At 43.1% G+C, this 23,871-nt stretch overlaps 1 protein-coding gene across 1 annotated transcript in view; it reads left to right on the forward strand.

Annotated features, from left to right (window-relative positions):
- Window positions 1-1,782: 1,782 nt before the first annotated feature.
- Window positions 1,783-23,871, forward strand: part of MYCBP2 (MYC binding protein 2) — a gene marked incomplete at its 5' end in the record, with an annotated part of 167,550 nt that continues 145,461 nt past the window's right edge. The window contains one exon of the mRNA XM_083884892.1: window positions 1,783-2,054. Coding sequence (XP_083741018.1) covers window positions 1,783-2,054 — 272 coding nt within the window. The remainder of the gene's footprint in view (window positions 2,055-23,871) is intronic.

Here is a 23,871-nt window from a genome sequence, read left to right on the forward strand (position 1 = left end):
TTACAGGTTTCAACATCTCTAGTTCTCTGTTTAAAAAAAAAGTACTTGAAATTTAGCTTGAAAGATTAAACATTGGTGGGCAACGAGTTTAAGAAAGATGGCAATTGCATAGTTCTCCTATATTTGCTATTATTTGATCTCAGGCACATGGTATGATTCTGGCTGTCCTGAGCAGGTCAAGAGGCTTGATGATCCTTGTGAGTCACATCCATTCCAGGCATTCTGTGATTCTACGATTATGCAGAAATTGTTTGCAAAAATATTTATCTGTAGTTAGAAGCAGGGGAGGATCCAGGCTTTGTTTAGGTGATTTTTAGGAATGTAGAATTAAAAATAAGAAAATATGACAGCACATATGACAGCATATTTGGATGATAGCTTCCTGCAGACTGCAAGCCAAACCACATTTGGCATGAAGGCTTTTCAAATTTTTTTATTATTATTATTTATTACACATATTCTGGCCTATACACTTGAAGTTTTCAGTTCTGCAAAGTGGTAGAAAGTGTGGCAAAACTGCAGGGCTGCAGCTCCAACAGATAAAAAGCAATAATGTAAGTGACCCGAAGATAAGAAAGCGCCGGCTGCCATGCCTCCCTTATCCGCTAAAAGCAGGTAAGGTGCCCTGGAGATAGTGAAGGCAACTTAAGGAAAATATGTGGCAACTCGATTTAGTGGACTCAGCCTCAAGTCAGGGAGGATTGCTCCTGGGAAAAGATCCTTCCTAGGGAACATTACATAGCACAGAAACAAGGTGTGAGGCATTGGACACCTCAATAAAAAGCCATGGACAGACACTCTACAAACACCTGAAAGGAGGCTGAAGTCAGGTGGCGTTCACCTCTTCTCCTGGGCGCCAGGGACAGAACAGCCTCAAGTCTTAAACTGCGCCAGGTACGGCTTAGGTTGGACATTAGAGGGGTTTGTTCACAGAAAGGGCCAGTGGACACTGGAACGGACTGCCCTGGGAGGTGCTGCAGTCACCGCCGCTGGAGGTGTGTAGGGAAAGACTGGACACGGCAATTAATGTCATGGTGTAATGGACAAGAGGACGGTTCAGTCACAGGCTGCACTCGACCATGTCTGAGGTCCTTCCCAACCCAACCGATCCTGCGATACACACTCCCAACAGGGCGCGGAAGTCCTTGGTGCCAACACCGCGCACCCCGGCCCGGCTGGGGCCCTGTGCCCGCGGGGCTGGGACGGGACGGGCGCTGTGCCCTGTGGTGCCCTGTGGTGCCCTGTGTCCCGCTGGGCCCGGCCGTACTCCGGCGGCGCGCGGCAGGTGCTCCCGCCCGGCCGGCCCGGATTTCCCGGGGGCCGCGCGCGCCGGGCGGGGCGGGGCGGCGCATGCGCCCGGCGGCGGCGCTGGCCGCGGGAGGGAGGCGGGGCCGGGGCGGCCGTGCGGGAGAGGGCGGCGGCAGCGCCGGGCACAAACTCCGGAGGGGAAGCGGCTCCGCCGGCCTCCGCCCCCCGCCCCCACACACACACCCTGTAGCGGGAAGGGGGAAGCGAGCGGCCCGCCCCCCCTCCCCGGTCCCGGCGGTGCGCGGTCCTTCCCGGGGCGGAAGGCGAGCGGCGGGGCGGCTGGGGCCTGGGGCCGCCGCTGGAGGAGGGGGAGAGCGGGGTGTTCCCGCAGCGCGGGTGGATGCGCAGCCCGAAGGGCGGCTCCTGCGGCCTCCCCATGGCCGGGCCCCGCCGGTGAAGGCAGCGGGAGCCGCCTGTGTCCGCGCCGCGCCAGGAGGCGGCGCCGCCGCAAGCAGGGGGCGGGCGGGGAGGGGGATGAGCAGCGCCGCAGCCGCCGCCGCCTCTGCGGGAGCCGCCGCCGCCTGCACCGGGGCCGAGCGCGGCTACTCCTTCTCCTCCGGCGGCGCCGCCCCGGCCATGGGGCCCGAGGAGGGCTCGGCCGGCGGGCTGGGAGCCCTGCCCGCGCCGCCGCCGGGCTGCCGGAGCCGCTACCAGCTGCTGCTCTCCGGGAAGGCCCTGGCCGACAGATACCGGAGGATTTACACGGCGGCGCTGAGCGACCGTGAGCTGGGGAGCCACCCGGGCAGGTAAGGCGCTCCCTCCCGGGCCCGACGCGCGGCCCCCGCCGCCCCTCCCATCGCCGGCTGGGAGCGGCCCGGCGCCCGCACCTTCCTCCCTCCGGCAGCCGCCCTCCTCATCCTCACTGCTCCCGCCCCCGTGCCGGGCAGCCGGCTGTCCCCGCTGCCATGTGGCCGCCGCGCCGCGCCCGGGGTTGGCCGGAGGGAAGGGGCGGTGATGTAACCCGGGGCTGCCCAGGTGCCGCCCGGGCCCGCCGCTCGCTGGGCCGGCCGTACCGCGCGGATGGCGCTGCCGCCCCCTCCACCGGGCCCTCCGGGGCAGAGTTACCTGTACCCGCCCCGGTGTGCGGCCCGGTTTCCCCAGGGGGATGGAGAATGCCCTGCCGAGCCCCTGGGCGGGCCGGGCTGGCCGGAACGGGCTGAGCCAGTGGTCTCTCCCGAGACAGGCTGCGGGTCCCGCTGCCAGGTTACCCTACTGGGAGACCTCGGCGCTTTTTCCGTGTACCGGGGCTGCTTTTAGCCGCCCTGCCTTATTTATCCTCCTCCTCTTTAGGTCATTTTCTCACTTTGCCATCGCCGTGTAGGCGGCCCCGGTGTCTGTGGGGAGGCAGCGCCGTGCCGGGGGGAGCCGGGGTTTGCGGGGTGCGGGGTGGCCCCACCTGTTTCCCGAGCCCCCCTCCCCTGACGGGTGATGCCCTCAGGGCTCCCCTTCCCGCTCCTGCTAGCCGGCTCCGGGGCCGCAGCAGGGAGCCTGTTGCTTCTCCGGCCGGGAATGCCGCCCTGCCCTGCTCGCTGCCGGGGGCGGGGGCTGTGGCGGTGCGGGGAGGCCGCCCTTACCCCCCCGGCCCGGACAGACCCTCCCTGCCCTGCAGGCCGCGGCGGGTGCCCGGCCTCGCTGTGCCAGGGGCTCCCCCGTGCTGCCCGGCCGCTCCCCATTGTTTCCCTCCGGAGGCCGCTGAGGATGTGGATGACATGAAACCGGCACCTTCCTGTGTTCTTTGCCTCGGCTGCTGTTAAGGCTGTGATGTGGGTGGCCGGGTCGCATGGAGAGCTTTGAGTCACCGTTGTTTTAAGTTTGCAAACGGTTGTAAAGCACGAGGAGGTTGCTGGCTTGGCTTCCTCAGGGTTTTGTTAGTCGGATTTGACAGCAGGGCTTACCCCCCACCGCCCTCGCCCCAGAAGGCTGTGTCTTGGCTGGAATTAACATAAGACACATACCATTCCCACTTTGCTGATGGTAGATGCTGGAAACGTGGCCTGATAACATGGGTACTTGACATCCTTGCAACTACCGGCTTCTTTTCATAGTGTGTCATAGGGAAACTATAGTTCTTCTTTTCCCCCTGAAGACCTGCAGATGTTTTCTTAGTCCAGTGCTTGTACTTTTTCCATTAAATCTCTTCCTGCTTTTGAGCTTCATATTTTTTAATCCAAGGACTGCAAGTGCGAAGTGTAAGGATACTACCAAGTGCAAGGAAGTCAGCTATGCAATTGCTCCTCAGTGCTCAGATACCTCTCTGAATTTTGCCCTAAGGGGTCTGCATTTTTTAAAGCTGTAGTTTTGTATTGGTCATGTCCTCCATGTGTTTTGGTTTCAGGATGATTCAAGTGCTATCCCTTATACTTAAAATTGTAGAAAATACTAACTTTAGGTGGTTGTAAATGTTAATGCTTCTTTTAATTGATGTTTTTGAGGTCCTGTCAAAGAAGACAGACTCCTTGTACAGAGCAAACAGGTTGTGTTAAGCTTTGGCAAGTAAATGGCAGGTAGTTAACACTGGTGAATACAGCCAATGTGTGTTGCACTTTTGAGAGGAGAAATATTTAATAACTATCTAGTTTCCTGCTATCACTGCCCTTACTGTCTTATGTGGCAGACTGATGGCAGCTAAGATACTGCTTGTGATCTCCACCCTTTCACCATATTGGTGTCAAAATACTGCAAAATACTTCAGCCGCCTGGTAGACTTAAACAGAAATGGTCAAAAATGCCTTTTTACTAAAATAATTAAAATTCCAAATATTTTCTAAAGAAATCCTTTAAATTTAACTGTGGCTGCATCTAGTTGCTATGACAGAAAACAGTGCTGGATAAATTAAATGGAGCTTAAGATAATATAGTTTATGATTAAAGTCTTGACTTGATTTTTATATATATATATATGGAAATTCTGAAGCCTCTTAATCAGTAGGATTGTCAGTAAGGGTGTTTGTGACTAGAAAAATGACTTGTCAGTAGGATTGTTTGTGACTAGAAAAATGACTTGAAATAGCTGAAAAAAAGCTAAACAAATTGGCTTATCAACAGTATTAAAATTCTTCCCGTGTCCTAAGAAGACTAATGTGAATAATGATATTTGCAATAAGTTGATGTGGAATTTTTGCTTCAAGTCTGCAAAATTATGCTCTGCACTTCATGGGCCATTGGCCAATGCCTGTCTCAGTCAGTGTTTATATTCCAAACCTAACTTTTATGCTTATGAAGAACTGGCAAGCAGTATGAAAATGCTTGTGTGTGGACAAGGAAATCAAACACTGTGGAGATTATCTGAAAGTCACAAGATTAGTATCACATTTGCAAGGTGTTTGTGCTGGCTGTCATCTGAAGGGATGAATATCACGTGTTCAGTAGGATGCAGTAATTGGCTTTGAAACAGAACCAGCAGCGCTTTGCATTTCCTCATGTGATACGGGCTGCAGTGTCATGAGCGCTGGTCTCCACAGGAGATGGGTCGGTCAGTGTGCTTGCTCCCCCTGCCACGCTGACATAATACTTGTGTAGTGTCTTGCAGTAACAGATTAGAGACTCGCTCTGGGTTAAAATTAACTTGGCAAAACTGGTTTGTTGTAATCCGGACTAATTCCCTGATCTGGCTCACCTTGTGATTGCACTTGTGACAGCGTGAGGTGAAGGGTTGCACAAAGATTTTTGTGTACAGAGAGGTGGGAGCAAAGAAACTTATTTTTTGTCACTCGTGCCAGCCTAATAATTTTATGAAAGGAAACATAAAGGATCTGATTCTGCAATTTTACATGCAGTTATCTTTGTGCAGATAACAATGTTAAGAATCTGCTACAGTACTACCAGCAGTGGGAAATTTAGTTAATTCAAGATGGTTTTGGAAGAAAAATCTACTCTGAGCATGCTTCAGTTTATAGTCTCTGCTTTGTGGCCACTGAAATATTTGAAAATAACTGCATGATGTCTAGTGTAGCCATTAAAGTGTGTAAAAACACTAGTAGGAAGTATTGGCCTCTTCAGAGGGCAAGTAAAAATCCATGTTAAACTCTTGTCTTGTATGCTATCACTACCCTCACTGTTTTATGTGGCAGACTGATGGCAGCTGAGATACTGCTTGTGATCTCCAAAAACTGCAAGTGTGTACTGCTTTTAGTACTGTACCAAAGCTCTGTATTTGCAAAGTGAGGTATTTCTGATTTTCACATTCTTGCTGTCTTTAAATACACCTTTTTTTTTTTTTTTTTTTTTTTTTTTTTTCTTCTGTAGTATGACTTAATCTGCTGACAAACATCCTTGTCCATCTGAATTGCTGCTATTATTGCTTGTGCATCTTTGGGGGGTTTGCCTGACCTGCCAGTCCCATTACTGTTCTTTCACCTATTTATGTACTACCAGAATTATCAGTTAGGCTCAGTATGTTCTTTGAGGCTTCTTGTCAGATATGGATAGCCATATAAATTCATAATGGCTTTAGTGTGACCTGTTTTGTAGTGGAAGTGTTCACTAGGTCATTTGGACTAACTTGAAATTGTTATATTACAATGACAGTGTACTCTAATATGACTGTAAGTTCATCTTCATGCCAAATGACCATTACTTTGTTGCTAAATTTGCCTCCCAACTTATATCCTTCAAAGAAGAAAAGCTTCTGTGTATGTTGTGGGCTCTAATGTTGTGGTCTCACTGAGGTCAGGAAAATGTCAGTGATGATGAGAATGTAAGATTTCTTATATTAACCAGAAATTAGATAGCTGTTTTTTCTAGCTCTTTTGGCTGAAGGAGAGCCAGCCAACTTTATTTCATGTTGATTGCTTGAACTGGATCATTACAGCAAATTTTGAAAGTAGGCCACTCATTCACACTTGTAATTGTAAATTATACATCCTCTGGACATTAGGTTAGGCTTTTCAAAATTGACAGACTTCCCTTATACCCTTACTTATGCTCAGTAATGCAGTGCTTATTTGGGATGTTTTGAGTATATGTAATTGAAAACTTAGTGCAGAAATGTTACTGAAACTTCAGCTTTGCTTTACCAGGATTTAAAGATTTTGTAAACAAATTTGTGTTAATTTGATTGTTGGTACACAAGAAAGCCTTACTTTCTTCAGATCTAAAGCCTTTACAAAAGCTGTTAGCTTTTTTGGTTTGGAACTTGTTGCTCTTTTAATATAAAATAATAATTGCAAAGAGTTAGGAATCATTTATTTAGTTAAGAAAATAAAGGTTGGGTGTATAAAGGCCAGCAAAATGATAGTGATGTTACATTACCTACTACATTTTCCTGCTTATTCCTGTGCAAAGGTTTGCTCCACAGATCCTTTCCTACTGAAATATTCTAGTTTAGTTTAGTCTATGTTCTCCTCTGTTTTTCAATTCTTATGTTTTATATATGTAATTTTACAAAACAAAGTCCAATTCTTGTGTAAACTGAAATTATTTAAATTGGGAAGTTGCTGTGCTGTTGAGTCTTAGATTAAGCTGTGCATTAGGAGAGCTGATGAGAGTTGCTGTCTGTGTATGCTTTTTAGCTGCAGTGTAGTAATGTTTTAATACTGAATTGCCCTGTTAGTTAATGGGGATTAGCAAATGACTAAAATAGTCTATTTTTACTTATTTACCTTATATTGTGTTAAGGAAAACAGTTTTATGTAGTAGTTTTTTAAAAAACCTCTAGTCATCTCTTAGTCTAACATGGTTGTATTTGTTCATTGTTGATGTAGAAAATATAATAGAAGCTGGAAAGACCCCAATAATGTTACATCAAGAGGCTTTAGATGGGTATTTTATTTGTGTATCTCTGTAAAAAAATAATTATCGTGATTTATATGAGTAATGTGAAAAAACACAAATCCATGGTTTGTGATGGGTTTTTTGGGTGTTGTGGTTTTCAGTTTAAACCGAGAGGACGTGCTGGGTGAAAGTTTCAGTTTGTTGCACAATCTGCTCTGGCGCACTGATGGTTTGTTGGGTGGCAAGTTGAGGCAGTTAAGGTTGGGCAGGAGCAATTTAATAAGTTACCATTTCCTCACTGCTAGCCATGTTAAATGTAGTAGATGTGTTTCCTGCATACTTAAAAACTTGATGTTGAATTTGTTTTTCTGCTATGTTAACTATCAGCTGTCAGAGTTTAGTTTTGGTTTTCCTCCCATACTGTGATCTTCCTTCCGGCCAAAATATTTTGAAGATTTTTTTTTTTTTTAGTAAATTCTCCTCCTGACATATGACTATCTATGTTGTGCCAAACCCATGATATAAAGACTATTTATGTCTTTATCAAAACCACATGGGATATATCAATAACACAGTTTTTGGTACTTTATGCAAAAAACTGTTTTCCTAATCCTTACTTTACTTTGAAAACTTGATCCCTTACAGCATTACTTGAACACATGGTTACATTTTTGTCTTTTTCTTTCTTACTTTGCTTGCCATAAACACTGCTTTGTGCTGAGGTGCTAAGTGGAATAGTGCTCCTATAATTAACCTTATATTGTAAATACATTTTGGAGCTCATCTGTTCCATTGGTCTTTCACATCCAGTTCCTACCATTGTGCCCTTCCAAAGGATGAACAGTAGAAATTAGCACAGGAAAATAGGCTCCTTGTCCTGTGACTGCATTAAGACAGATGATTTCTGTACTTTTAGTGTTTTGTGTGTTTCAGAGCATATTAATATGCTTTATATGATTTTTTTCTTACTGTAACATAGTGTATATCATGTTATAGCTCATTCTCTTCAGACTGATGAATGTGTTGATAACTTAATTAGATGAACTTAAGCTGAATAGTTCTTTCTTTGCATTTAGTATACTTATGACTACTTTGGCCTGAAAAAACTGAGTTTTGTTATTAGTGTAATAAATCTAAATTTATACCTGTTGTACACATTAAAAAAAATCAAAAACTGAATTTCCTTGTGTCCACATGAAACTGGAGATGTGTGATTAGATTAGTGCTGTTCCTTATTTTCATTTTCTTCCCTTAACTTTTTTAGGCTTGTGTTCCCAAGCATTATTGTCATTCGTGATGGATTTTACACAATTGGAAAATGCCTTATAGCTGCTCTGAAAGGATGTGTGTGGTGTAATCTCAGTGGGCAGCTGAGCGCCACGTGGCTCCTTGGTTATTTCCCCCTGCAATGGGATATAACTCTGAACGTATTGTCCTTTCACTACTTCTTTCTTCCTCCCTGCTTTATGTACTGAGCATGACGATGTCATATGATGGGGAATATCCCTTTGGTCTGTTGGATTCAGCTGTCCCAGTTACATCCCCTCCCTGCTTCTTGCATATCCCCAGCTTTCTTGCTGGCAGGGCAGTGTGAGAAATTGAAAAGTTCTTGACCTTGTCTAGATGTTAGTCAGCAACAGATAAAGCACAGGTGTGCTACCTACACTGTTTCCATCAAAAATCTAAAACATACAAGCATGATGCAAGCTGCTGGGAAGAAAATTAACTTTATTGTAGCCAAAGCTAGAGGAGGTCAAAAAGTAGAAGTCTGTTGTTTGTAGTTTAAATTCACAGATGCTATGGTATTTAGATTGTTTTGGCTGTGATCTCTTGTCAGTCTAGAAAAGTTTCTAGCTATGAGTTTGTGTCTCAGTAGGGTTAAAATTGAAGTCTTCCTCTTACTGTGCTTCTTGTTGCAGTTGATAATATCACTCATCTTTTCTATTGCTATATCTGTACAGATCTGCAGTCAGTCATTTATGTTACACTGAAGGCTTGTTAAATAAATACCTTATTCTAATTTTATTATTTCAGCCTCTTATTTTGTTTTACTATGTTACATGTAGTCACTTGTGACTTTTTGTATCTGATTTAGCCTTGCTTTTCTCTCCCACTAGCCATAGCATAATTCTTTCCAACTGATGTGCTCATGTGTCTTCATTATGCTTGTATGTTTTCAGAGTGGTCATGTCTCAGTTCCTTTTCTCTTCAAACCAATCAATGCTCTATCCCCTTTTATTTCTAGAATATACTGTTATAGAGAGTAGACCATTGACAGCTATAAACTGGTGAGTTTTCAGTTGTTTGCACTTGGCAGTTGTCTTCTGATATTCAGTGCAGACTAAATTAGAGTTTCTTTGGTTTGCTTTTGATTGTAATCACTTTAAAGACATTACACTGTCATTGACCACTGGTAATGGGCTTGTTCTTAATAAGTAGAGATTATTTTTGACTTCATGGAGCATATTTTCTAAATTAAAATCCTGCTGATATAATTCTGAGTAGGAAAGCTTTGTATACACTTCAGTTTTGGTGGTTGTGTTTAGATAAGAGAGTGGCAAAAGGTGCAGACCATGTCATCTTTGCTGTGGTTGAATGACTTTCCCAATGTTAAAAAAGAAAGTCCTAGGAATGTTTAAAGATAAATACTTTTGTCTGCATTGACAAACTTGAGGACTAAGAATTTCCTTGCATGTGTTCTTGCAGATCTAATTCCATAAATGGCATTGAAGTGAATAATGAAAAATCAGATAATTACAGAAAAGAAACTCCAACTGTCAGTGGTTGTACTGAGAGACATTCTCTTTGTGTGGAGAACACTTCGGAGGGATGCTCTCTTTTGAGTTGCTTCTTTTTATTTGAGACAGATTTATGCTGTTTTGGCAACCTTTTCAGTTAAAAAAGGAATCAGATACTGTTTTGCACTTTTGTCCTGGTCAAATGAAAATGAGTTCCATTTTACTTGTGCAGTTGTGTTTTAATTTCAATTTTTAGAACCTGTAGTATTCTGTCTGTATTGGAGGGGCCTTAGGGTATTCCTGTAGTTGAAATAATCCTTTTCTTAAGCTTCCAGAGTTTTGTCTTTCAGAAAAATGGTAGTTGTTAAGAAAGTTATTGTCATAGTGGAATAGTCCTCAGTTACGAAATTAATGATTTAAAAGTTGTGTGATTTCAGCTTACCAACAATAGCACATAAAAATCCCAACTGGAAAATCAGTGAGTAGAGTGGCCTTTTTCTTCTGTTCCGAGTTTTTTTAGCCTTTCCAGATGCCTTAGAAGTTCAGTGTAAACCTGTCCTACTAGTCTGCCTGTGTTTTCCTCTAAGCCTGTGGTAATTGGATTGCAGCTGATGTTCCTTACCCCGATTTACGGATTTAGGGGATGGGATTCTGATGATTTTTCCATTTGTAGATACACTGCTTAAGCCATGACTTTCCTTTTATTATTGGCATGGATGAAAATTCACGTCAGAATGCTTGATTAATTATTCAAAGAAGATAGTGTGTAAGCTGGTAATAGCTTAGAGAATGTACACATGGCTCTTTGAATGACACTTGACTTATTCCCCATTTCACTAAAATTGTTACATTTTAGGCTTACTAAATAAAAATACCAATAATTTTAAATATTTGAGGTCATCTGAGGTAATATTGTCAGCAATCAAAAAAATATTAAGCTTTTATTATTTAGGGAAAATATTAGTTGTGCTTACAGTGTTGTTTTGAGGTCCATCTATCAAGCTGAACAGCTTCCTACTCTAATGGTTTGCACAGCTGAATTCCTTAAAAATCTGTAGTGCTTGATGAAAAATAACTGTAGGCAATCTGCAGATACCTTCCAGGCAGGGAGAGCAGTGGATGTACCTCAGCTTAAGTAAGGCTTTTGACACTGCCTCCCCACAGCATGCCCACGCTGACAATGGATGGGTTACAGAAGTGGACAGTGAAGTAGATTGAGAACTGGCTGAATGGTCGGGCCTAGAGGTTTGTGATCTGTGACACAGTGTCCAGCTGGAGTCAAGTTGTCAGTCATGTACTGTAGAAGCTGGTGCTGGGGCAAATGCTGTCGAGCATCTTCATTAATGGCCCAAATGCTGAGACAGTGTACCCCCAGCAAGTTCACAGATGGTACAAAACAGAGAAGAGTTGTTCCTCATATACCACATGGTTGTGCTTGCATTCAGAGGAATGCGGGCAGACTGGAGATTTGGGCTGAGTGGAATTTTGAAGTGCAACAGGGGAAATTGCAGAATCCTCCATCAGGGATGAAATAACACTGGGGGCTGACCAGCTGGGAGACAGCTCTGCAGAGAAGCAGCTTGGTGCACTTGATTGTTAACCATCTGTGTGCCAGTAATGCAGTGCCATGGCAAAGGTAGCAGACAGCCTCCTGGGCCACGTTAGGAAGTGCAGGGAGCTGGTTGAAAGGAGGTGCTCTCCGCTCAGCACTGGTGAGGCTGCAACTGGAGTGTCCAGTTCTGGGCTTCCCAGTAGAGAGGAGAGATGCTGTAGAGAGTTAAGTGCAGGGTCATGTTGGTGATAAAGGATCTGGAGCTTTTCTTCGGTAAGGAAAGGCTGAGAGGGCTGGGGTTATTATCCTGGAGAAGAGAAGGTTCAGGAGTGATTTTTCTAGTGCAGTGAGGGAATGAAGAAGGGAGAGCCAGATGCTGCTCAGTATTGTCCCCTACCTCGACATGGCACTGATGTGGCAGAAATTAAAGCTCCGGAAATTCCAATGCATTCTAAGAAAGCAGTTCTTCACTGTGGGAAAGGTCGAGCATTGGCAGGTGTTGTCCAGAGACGTTTAATATCTCCTTGGTAGTACTAAAAATGCAACCACACGTGGTAGTGGGCAACTGTTTCTGACACTGGTTGAGCAGGAAGTTTGACAGAATCAGACACAGACTCACAAAACAATTGAGGTTGGAAATGACCCCTGAAGTTCATCTGGTCCACACTCCTGCTCATGCAGGACCACCTGGAGCCAATTGCCTGAGATGGTGTCCAGATGGCTTTGAATATCAGCAAGGGTGGAGGCTCCACAGTCTTGCTTGCAGCCTGTGCCAGTGCTCAGTCACCCTCACAGTAAAAAAAAAAAAAGTTACCTTAACAGGTCCATTTTAACCTGAATGATGCAATTCTATAATCCTTAAGAAAATAGACCAGAAGGAGAAGGGATCAATAGGAAGTTTATTTGTCCTCTGAGATGATGTGTCAGAGGGAACAAACACAGTCTGAACTATCAGATCTTCCAGCAGAGCTGTGTTGTATGATGATGGTTGTTGTGGTACTAGAAACAGAACCATTAAGTAGTTTGTGTTGGAAAAGATCTTTAGGATCAGTCAGTTCCACTGTTAACCCAGCACTGCCAAGTCCACTACTAAACTGTGTCCGTGAATGCCACTCTGCACACCTGTTAAATACTTCCGAGGGTAGTGATTCCAGCACTCCCAGGGCAGTGTGTTCCAGTTCTTGAAAACCCTTGTGCTGAATAGTTTCCCCACAATACCCAGTCTAAACCTTCCCTGGTCCAGCTTGAAGCCAATTCCTCTTGTGCTATTGCTGGTTACTTGAGAAAAGAGACTGACCTCTACCTGGCTCCAACCTTTTTTCAGAGTTGTGTGGAGGAATAAGGTGTCCCCTGAGCCTCCTTTTCTCCAGGCTGAACAACCCCAGCTATCTCTGCCATTCCTCATAAGACTTGTTCTCCAGACATGTCACCAGCTTTTCTGCCTTTCTCTGGGCACACTTCAGCACTTTTTGGAGTGAGGAGTCCAAAACTGAACCAGGATTCAAGGCGTGACCTCAAAAGTGTGTAGTATAGGGGATGATCACTGCCCTGGCCCTGCTGGCCATATATTTCTGGTACAGGCCACGATGTCATTGGTGTTCTCAGCCACCTGGGCACTGCTGGCTCGTGTCCAGTAGCTGTCAACCAGCACCCCCAGATCCTTTTCTGATGGGCAGCTTTCCATCTCTTCCACCAGCCTGTAGTGCTGCAAGTGGCTGTCAAGACCCAAGTGCTGGACCTGGCATTTGGCTTTGTTAAACCTCACATTTGGCCTCAGCCCAGGAAAGAGTCCCCTCCCAAACCATGAGCCACCAGTTTCTTCAAGGAAATGTTGTGAGAAACAGTGTCTAAAGGCTTTATAAAGGCCAGGTGGAGAGCATCCACAGTCTTTTCCTCATCCGCTATATGGGACACCTGGTCATACAAGGAGATCAGGTTGGTCAAGCAGGACCTGCTTTCCATGTTGGCAGCCCTGGTCACCTGCTTGTCCTGTATGTGCCGTGCAATTGTGCTCCGTATGATCCTGCCCCGTGACCTTCCCCAGCACTGAGGGCAGGCTCACGGGGCTGTGGTTCCCTGAATTCTCCTTCTGGCCTTTCTTGTAACTGGGTGGTACAGTCACTGACTTTCAGTCAAGTGGAACTTCCCCAGTTAGGCAGAGCTGCTGGTAACTGATGATGGAAAGTGGTTCAGTGAGCACTTCTGCCAGCTCCTGCAGCACTCCTTGGTGGATCCCACCCAGCCCCGTAGACCTGTGTGTGTCTAACTGGTGCAGCAGGTCACTGATCATTTCCCCTTGGATGGTGAGGGCTGAATACCCTGAAAACACAACTGGACTGAGATAGAGAAGGCATTAAGTTCCTCAGCATTTTCCTCATTCATTACAGGATGGAGATTGTCCTCTCTCTTCTTTTTTGTTTTAAATGTATTTTTAGAAACACGTATCAGATCTTCATGCTATAGTTTGATATGAGTAAGGGGAATATGAGAGGAACTGAAAAGGTAGGAACAGTTGCAGTTTTAGATAAGAAAAAGCAGCATATTTTTCCAAGTATTCTTGTAGGAAGAGCTGCATGGTAACAAAATCCAAATGTAAGTCATTTATTATTTTGAGTATTTTTGGACTTAAGGTGTTTGTTTTGTGTGTTGAAGTCCTGCTTAGGTGTTGTCTAGTGGCAATTAGTCCCCAGTTTGGAGATGTTACTGCAAAAACCTTAGCTTTCCTCTCTGCAGCCTTCCACTTTTTTTTTTTTTTCTTTTGAGAGCGAATAGCATATTCAAACTAGTAATATATCACAACAGGCAAAAATATGGTTTGTGAGCCAGCTGTCATGCAGCTGAGGTACTTTGGCTGTGATTTTGACAAAGCAATACCTTATTTTTCCTATCCTGCCTGCCTGCAACTGTGCAAAGAGGAAGGGAAGGTCAAGCAACTGCTTCATGGAGGTATTTTTCATTAAGACTTTTACAAAGCAATAGTTCTTTTTTCAGAAATACTCTAAAATCCAGGGATACTAACCAGTGTTCGCAGAAAGCATTTTTTTCCTCAGGTGTTCTGTAGACTTCATTGCTAAATCGCAGTGAAAAGATGTAGTGTATTTATTTCTTCAGAAATCAATATTATTGGGTTTTTTCTATCTGTGATTTGTAAAATTTTGGGTCAGTTTGTGATATAAGTATATGGTATAGTATATACTTGTTGTGTGTTTATTTCATAAAGCTTGCCAATACTTAGTTTGACATGCACGAGAGTTTATGTATTTGTATGATAGGCGTTTGTGTGCCAGGTTTCAGCTTATATGTATGTATTTTGTTCCCTTGTCAACTGTTTTATGGCAAGTCCTTTTAGAAACCTGATAGGTATTACTGTAGGTGATATGAAAAATGAGGCATTTAAAAGTCATTGCTATTTGTAAGCAGACATTTTGTTTATCAAGACAAGATCAGATTGGAAGTTTTTACTGATATTTATTTTCCTTCTTTATTCGTGCAGCCTACTGACACTGTCCCTCACTGTGGTTGAAAGGTGCTGGATGTTCCAGCAGTAGAAGAAATGATAAAACATGTTGGCTACTTAGTTGTCAATGGAAGGTATTTGCAAGGATGGAAAGTTAAGCATGGGAAGCTTTAGGAAAGTTTAGTTGCTGGGTGCTTCAACAACTTCTAAATGCCATGGAACATTTTCTGGGTCCTCTTGACTTGCACCACTTGAACACCAAATGGTACATTTGTGTTGGTGTGAGTTAGATGGAGAAACACAAAAGCGAGGACAGAGTTAGGTGTTTGGGATAGGCTGGACCTAATGTTAGTGCCATTTTCTGAGCATCTCCCATTTTACAATTACAGATGCAATGCTAAAGCATGTACCCTAAAGTGACACATTCTGTATGCCACCTTTGTAGAAGGTGTATAGCATTTTGTTTAGGCAAGTTCTTTACTTTGGATTACTTCATGGGGCGTTTTGTAAGGCTGTTTCTCATTACAGATGCTAGAATTCTTGGCAGCTGAAATAACAGTGCAGAGATTACATTGAGATAGAAGAAGTCAAAGGGTATTTTGTTTGCAAGGACACACTACATACCTAAATATGGGAGATGTTGTACATAGAGGTTCTTAAAAGAAGTATTTGCTTTCAAAAAAAGTAACCCTCCGGTTCATAGAAACAAGACTACTGAACACTGAAGCTTATGTACATGTGGAGAGGTTCCAAAATAGGGAATATGCAGGCAGCAACTCTAATATGTTTAGCAGTGAGGTTCTTTGGTTGCATTTTGTCACATGGTACCTCTTCATCTCCTTGCCAGCATGCAGCCTCCATGTAGTTTTATTGATACTCAGATCTCTGGTCATAAAACATCTTCTCTATCTATAGATTAGGCCACTGAAGCTCTGCCCATTTCCTTTGTTCTGTTTCTTATCATCCTCAACTCCTTCATCTGAGCCATTGCTTGAACTTCTTTTGTTTCCCTTTGGCTGTATGTTTGCCAGATGCTTCTCAGTTGTTGGCAGCAAGTCGAGATGTTCTTTAAAATAAGATGGTCTCATAATTTTGAGATCTCAGATCTTCTGAGCAGACTTGATAACCCTTTTTTCTTTAGTACTCCCTTTCCTTTATATTGAAGCTCTTATAGTTGAACTATAATGTAGCAAATAATATAGCAAACTATAATATAGCAATGTGCATAGTAAGTTTCTTGTTGGCAAGTGAACTGATATTTACAGCTGTAGTTCCCTGTGTTTGATATTAAGTTGCCTTGGAGCTGGATTACAAATCTAATAACTGTTTTGGAGCACTTCAGAGGATGGAGTAAATGGCTTGGGAAATAAGGAAGTCCAGCAGAGGCTGCAGTTGCTTTTAAGTTGCTCTTCATAATGGTATTGTTCTTTGTGTGATCAAATGTCAGGTAGATTACCTGCTTACAGAAGAAAAGGGAAAACCCTTAAAAATGCTCTTGTTGTATTTCATTGGAAATGTAGCTTGTGATTTTCTGTACAGCAGGAAAGTCTGATGCAGATCTGATGGATCTTGTTATAATGAGTTACATTGTTATATTGAGTATATCCGAGCTCTTACTCCAGCCTTAGGCCTGCCCCTGGAAGCATGCACTCAAGAGGTGGGCCTGTGGGAATCTCATAAGGTTTATCAAGACCGACTGCAAGGTGCTTCACCTGGGCTGGGGCAGCCCTCACTATTAACACAGGCTGGGGAATGAACAGATGGAGCAGCCCCCCACAGAGAAGGATTTGGGGGTGCTGGTGGGTGAGAGGCTGGATGTGATCCAGCTAAGATCCCAGCACAGGAAGGACATGGGACTTCTTGGAGTGAGTCCAGGGGAGGACCACCAAGATGTTTGGAGGAATAGAGCACCTCTCCTAGGAGGAAAGGCTGAGAGAATTGGGATTGTTCAGCCTGGAAAAAGAAAGGCTTTGGAGTGACTTATTTGGCACCTATCAGGCATTTTCTGATTCTATGATCTTCAGGCAGGTGCAAGTAAGAAAAGCAGATGTTGCTTCTGTTGTCTCATTGTTTGGACTGTATCCTTCCTCAACAAGAATTTTTAGGTGTGTTGCCTTTGGTCTCTCCTAGATGGTTTAAGAGCTACAGATCTTGGCTGCCTCTCTTCTAGATAGAACAACTGTAAAGTAGATTTAAAACTACACAGTAGCCCACCCCGGAGAGATGTCATGGAATGGCTGTCGAGGGGAAAGCCTGTGAGAACAGGTAGTAGCTGTTGCTCTGCATCTGGATCTGTCCTAGGTCCTGAATGGTTTAGTCTCGCATTGACAATTTCAGGGTTGGAATTGAGATTGTAGATGAAAAAGTTAACAGAGGATGCAAAACTGTGAAAGATTAGATATACTTAAGACTGTAGATGTTTAGCTTCTGAAAATTGCACTACCAAACCAGTAAGCAAAAATGTAAAACCAACAATGAATAAAAGGTACTTTATGAGAGATTCTACACATTCTATGAAATTATGAAGTGATTGTGATTCAGAAATAGCCAGGCTTCTGGAAGGTTTCAGAATTTTACTTCAAATTGTGAGAGATTTTTGTGTAGGAAACCTGAAGAGTAATTCTTGACCATTTCTTTGTATTTCAGGATTGTGGGACTTCTTTTTTTTCCCCACTTCATTCGTTTTGTCATTGTTTTCTGCAAAAGAAGGACCAGTTACTGTGAGAGAAGAGTGAAATTAGATGCTAGTGATGTAAATGAGTTGTGATTTAGGCTGAAGGAACTGACACTGCTTAATTGTCAGAAGACTGGTTTCTCCTCAGACTTTAAAAAAGTTGAAGTTGAGGAAAAAAATAAGCCAATTTTTCTGTAATAAAGATATAAAAAATAGCATTTGATTGCTCTAAAGACAATTTATAAGATACCCCAAAAAGAGTTTTCTAGTGGGATTTCATAGGACATGATGGGAGTGTGATCATTTACAGTGTTTAATGTCTCTCCAGGGAAAAGAGGTGTTAGGAATGCAGTGGAATGTGACTAGAATTAGTCAATATGCTGAATTGGAAGGGACCCACTAGGATCAATGTCCAGCTCTGGCCCTGCACAGGACCATCCCCCAGAGTCCCACCATGTGTCTGAGGGTTGTCCAAACACTCCTTGAATGGTCAGGCTTGGTGCTGTGACCTCTTCCCTGGGGAGCCTGTGCCAGTGCTCAACCATCCTGTGGTTTTGGATGAACCACATTTTCCTGATATCCAGCCTAAATCTCTCCTGACTCAGCTTCATGCTGTTTCCTCAAGTCCTGTCCTGGTCACCAGAGTGAAGGGATGTGTACCTGCACCTCATCTTCCCCTCGTGAGGAAGTTGTAACTGCAGCGAGGTCTCTCCTCGTCTCCTCCAGGCAGAACAGTGAGCTCAGCTGCTCCTCATGACTTCCCTTCCAAACCCTTCACCATCCTTGTGGCACTCCTTTGGATGACATTGTGGTGCCCAAAACTGCTGCAGGACTTGAGGTGAGGCTGCCCCAGTGCAGAGCGGGACAATCCCTTCCCTTGCCTGGCTGGTGATGCTGTGCTGATGCCCCCAGGACAGGGTTGGCCCTCCTGGCTGCCAGGGCACTGCTCGCTCACAATCAGCCTGTCATTGACCAGGACCCTCATGATGGACCAGGAAACGGAAGTGCTGACACTTTGGGGTTCTTTGCAGACACTCTTTTGACTGATTCTAGAGTGTCTTCTGTTTGACAAATTATGTTTTAGTTTTCTAAGTGACATGCTGTGTGCACAAGCTTTCTTTCAAAAAGTCTTGTTAAAGGTCCTGTACAGTGTCCATGTTGGTTCACCTGCACAGAGAAGCTCTTGATTGTTGCATGTAAGCATGTTCTCTGTCATGCCTTTCTTAGTGTACCGGTGGATGTTGGTTATATCCAAGAAAGCGTGGATCAATTGAAGTGACTGGCTTGTCTTAATGCAGGCATATATTTTAAGTGTGATAAAGTAGCTTTCATCTCTTTTTCTCTTGCTGGCTTTGTGTACTGTTGTAGGTTTGATTGTGCTGACTAATTCCCATAGAAGTTGCTGCTATGCTGATTTTAATGTCTGTTTGCTGATCCAGATGGTGAACAGATGAAAAGCTCAGTATGTCTCTACTTGGAAGCATAATCAGAAACATGGCATGACACCAGGAGAAATGCAAAACTCAGATTGAGAAAAAATACACTCTTTCCACAATGCAGAAACATGTTTATTGTACAGTCAAATTTTACTTTGTTTTATAAGCAAATGGTGAAGACCACAGAACAGTTGAGATTAGAAGGGGCTTCTGGAGACTGTCGCGCGCTCAAAGACGGATCAAGCAGAGCAGGTTGCTCTGAACAGTGTCCAATTGCATTTTCAGTATCTTAAAGGAAGGAGAATGTGTAGGCTCTCAGGGCAACCTGTTCCAGTCTTTGATTATTTTTTACAGTTCTTAGGTTTAATTGGAACTTTCTGTATTTATTATTTTTCTCCATTGTCTCTTGGCCTGTCACTGGGTATTACTTAGAAGTGCTTCCATCATCTTTGCTCTCTCTCATCAGGTGGAGGTGGAGATACTCACATGGAGGCTGTTCCACCCTCAGTCTCTCAGGTTTTGTCTTCACAACTAAACAATCTCTGCTTGCTTGGTTTCTTCTCATACGGCAGAACCTGCAGTTCTTTAAGCATCTTAGTGGCCTTTCTCAGGACTCACTCCAGTAGACAAGTGTTTCTTGTACTGGGGTGCCCAGAGCTTGTGGTGATATTCCAGATACAGCATTGCAAGTTGTGTGTAGAGTATGAGTCAGTTCCCCCACACTGCTGGCCTTGGAGAGCTCTTCTGCACCCCTTTCTCTCCAGGGAGCTGTATCCCATGGATTCTTTGAAGAACAGGTTGTTCTTGATTGATGGAGTCTGTTCTTAGGAAGTCTAGGGTTGTGATCCAGCTTTTGTCTTGCTCCCTTCTTTCAGGTTCCTGAACTTCACCTGCATTGTCACTGCATCCAGTAGAATGATGCTGTGATGAAACACCCTCAGACTTGATGATCACTACATGAGTGATAAGACCTTGCTGTTTTGGTCTCCTTGACAATCTGAGCTTGGGATTTCACTTCGGGCTGTTCAGAAGCAAATGCTTCCTGTGTCTCGTCTAACTAAGCTGAGCAGCAGGAGCAATAGTTCACCTAATGGTGGAAACAAAAGAATTGTTTGATACCACAAACCTGACTGTTTCATTTTCCGTGTTTACTGGGTGGCTGCTGCCTCCTGCGTGAATTTCCACAAGCCCTCGAATGCTTAAGCTGTGTTGAGTAAGCACTTACAGAAACAGAGTAACAGAATATATTTGTCATTTATCTGAACACAACAGCTCTTTGCTAGGCCTATCCTGCCAACAGTATACTTCTTCCTAAGGATCTGTAGCTCTTGAACCAGAGCAAGTAAGTTTAGGCAAATGCACTGAGTTAAAGTCACTTGGAAGTCCTAAAAAATTGAGCATGTTAGCATGTGGTTTACTAAATTCACAAATTTTTCAGAAGTGTACTCAAAGGTTCAACAGCAGAACAACTGTCTAATACTGTACTAGCTACTGTGGTCTTTAGTACCATTGTTTCAGAAGCAAAATTTTAGGTCAGACAGCACTTAAATAGACTTTTGTTGTTCCTATTCTGCCTCAGCAGCAGAGATGGAATAATATTTTTTCCACTCATTAGACACACATTTGGTGTAGCAGTTAGTCTAGAGGATCTTATGCAGGTGTAACACTAATATAATGTTAATCCATGTTGAGTAATTCAGTAACAGCATTGAGGGGAGGAACACACACTCAACATGTAAAGCCTCCCTCTGAAATTTAAGTTATGAATTGCAGTTCAAAACCATTGCACCTTGAGGGAAGATGCTCTGTTTGCATTTCTTCGTCTCTTTTAAGCATAGTAAGAGCAATGGTGTTGAGACAACTGAACAATGTCCTCGTAATAATGCATCAAATACTCCAAGTACTAGCTAATGCTACTTTGGGTTTAGAACAAATAAACTAAAGCATGCCTTTATTCCTCCTACTACGTGTGCTACAAGCCTGATTAGAAGTTGTAATCATTTCATATAACAGCTGTTTTACCTGTTTTAAATCACCAAGCAACTGGTTAGTGCCCACCCTCCCCTTTCCCCTCCTTTTTTTTCCTGCCTTTGATTTGAGGCAATTATTTCATATTCCAGGGTTGAATCTTTTAGGGATTTATTTTATTTCTCAACAGATTTTTCTGTAAAGGCTGTAATAGCACCATTCACTCTTTCTTTGTGTACATTTGCCACAAATAGTTTTTGTCAAGGTATCTTTATGTTCTGTGCTCATTTGACTTGCACTTCCTTTGTGGTCCAGTTCAAAGCTTGGTCTCCAATCTTGCTATGTCTTGAAACAGGTTGCAGAAAGGCTGCCTGAGATCGCTGATAATGCATGTTTGTTTTCTGTGAACTAAATGGTATCAACAGCTGAGTTAGAAGTTGGAGGCTAAAGGCCTTTTGGCAGTGGAAGCTGGTTGTCAGTGCAGAGTATCAAGACCTTTACAAATGACAGCTAGCAGCAGTTTACAGTTGTTAACCAGCAATATAATTAATAATTTAGCTAAAAAATCCAGCTGAGCCGTATCAGATCTTGTTAATCTTCATGCAATAGAAGAGTTGGGCTTATAATTAACACATGTGGTTTCCAACAGGAAATTTACTCATAATCTGCTTAACATTGTTTTCCATGAATATATTTGCCCATGTTTTACATTTTTTTCTGAATAATAAAGCATCTTAGTATTATGGGATATAAAAGCAGAACTGTAAACAATCAAATATATCTTTATGTCCAGATACATTGTGAATATATTGTTATGCATGGTAGTTGTAGGTTGCTCAAAACTATTTATAAAATTAGTGTGATGAGGTATTTTTTATTAATTGATTGCTCACTTGTTCTGAAAGTTTGTTTGGATATGGAAGAAAGTTTACTTCCCAACTCCTTGAGAGTTCATTTTTAGAAAATACAGGGGGACAATTGTGGATTCTTACTATGCCATTTCTATCCTAAATTGTTTCCATGTAAAATTATTCAAGCCCCAAATTTGCTGAAGATAGACAGCACAGTGGAGAAGTATTCCACTGTGAGATGCTGCTACTTGCAGCATCTTTAATGATTGTTGTATGAATGAAGGAGGTCAAAGCACTGTCAGTAAACCCATTGCTGATCTTTCCTGTTTGCTAATTGGAAAAGACGTTGTGTAGGTGTCATGACAAATGGAGGTAATCTGCCAAATGGCAGAGGTTTTGTTACTATGGAAATGAGTCCCATCTTGGGGGGAGGGTAAAGGCTTAATTTGGGGGTTTTTCATATGTATGTGTAAACACAAAGAAATACTTGCAAAAATTACAGGGACTGGTCCAGTGAAATATTTTCAACATGAAAAAGTGTTTATAATGTTTGCAGACTGCAACAAATTTGGAGAGTTTTCAAGGATTTTGGCAGGAAGGATTAAATTTGAAATGTCTTGGCAACTTGAATTAGTATCTTTTAAAAAGAGAAAAGCTATGCTCATCAAGTTGTCTGTGGCAAGTGCAAATCATACTGTGTTTAAAAGGTATAATTATTAGCACAGATAAAAAAGTATTGGAAACTCAGTTTTGAGGTTTTCAGGGAAATCTTTTCTTACTAGTCTGGGTTAAATAGGTCTGCTATGCCATATTCCTGTGAAGCTGCCAAATAATACCTGGAATGCAGTTAAAAGTGTGACCTTGGAGGCTTATGAGACATTTCTTCTTCCTCTTCCTAACAGCGAACAAGTATTGTTTCCAGCTTTGGTCAACATGGTTTACATGTGGTATGGACTGAGAAAACCCAGGAGGTACTTTCATCAGGACTTTTACACTGAGAGTTAGGGCTCAAGTTTCATAAAAGGTCATGAGGTCCAGAGCAGAAGATTGAGTGGCTACAGAGTGGAAGGGGCTGCACTGTTCTTTTTGTTTGACAGCAGATTGACATGCATTAAATGCTAATAAGGAAGAAAAATCTGTCTCATTAAAGAAAAACTAAATAGTGAGTTGGACTACAGAGTTTGTTGAAATTAGAGCAGTAAAGGTTATATACTGTTACCTATTGAAACTTTACTGTTGGGGCAACATCTAGCAGTCATCTCCATTCTCTTTGTAAGCTTTAACTTACCGGGGATGGTGGGGGAATTCCCCCTCACTGCTCACTGAATCAGTTCTTTTAAATCCATGATAATGGTGTTTGTTCCTTAAAGGAAAAGTGGTAAGCTGGTTTATTTCTGCAGGAAGTGTCTTGAGGAACATACCTTTCTCTTAATATAGGTCAAGAGGGGAAAAGTGGTGACATTTCTAGAAGCAGCTTTCTTGGCATACTCTACAGGAATTCTTTGTTTGAGCTTATATTCTCACTGCTGGCTTCAGCTGGTCAGGCTTCAGTTTTTCCAGCTTGTAACTGCTGGAGCACGAGCTTTCTATATTCTTGCAGTCTGAATGCTGTATGAGACCAGGAACCTCTATGCTTTTAGAACTTCAGAACTTTTATTTAGAACAAAGTTGTTTGAATGAAATACTCAGATTCTTCTGATTCTCAGTCTATTACTGAAAATGCAGCTTCTCACTGCCTGTGATTTCAGATGTAATAGTTTTATTTTTCAGTTAATCTGAACTGTAAGCTATTTGAGTAAAGTTTGTGGTACAGAGGAATGTAAGTAGCTGTTGCTTGAAGTCCTATATAAGGTGAGCTGTTTGCTGCACAGTTAACATACGACTTTCTTTTTTATTTTGGAGGACTTACCTGAAAAACCAGTAGGTCAAAAAACATGCATTTCAGAGTCATCTCAGCGATGGTGACAGAACAAGCTTATGTGCGTATGGTGTCTTTTTTGGATGATGTCTTTTCTTTTTTCCTGGGTAGTAAAATGGAGGAAAAAGAGTGTGATAGGAATGAGGTGTAGACAGGAGAGGATTAAAAGAGCTTAGGGAAGTGTGTGCTAGCTAGGTCTGTAATGTAAAGGGATGGACATTAAATCTATAAAATAAAGGTGGAAAAAAGTCCAAAGA

The sequence above is a fragment of the Zosterops lateralis genome, assembly GCF_965231275.1.
Source record: "Zosterops lateralis genome assembly, chromosome: 2".
Lineage (NCBI taxonomy): Eukaryota > Metazoa > Chordata > Aves > Passeriformes > Zosteropidae > Zosterops > Zosterops lateralis.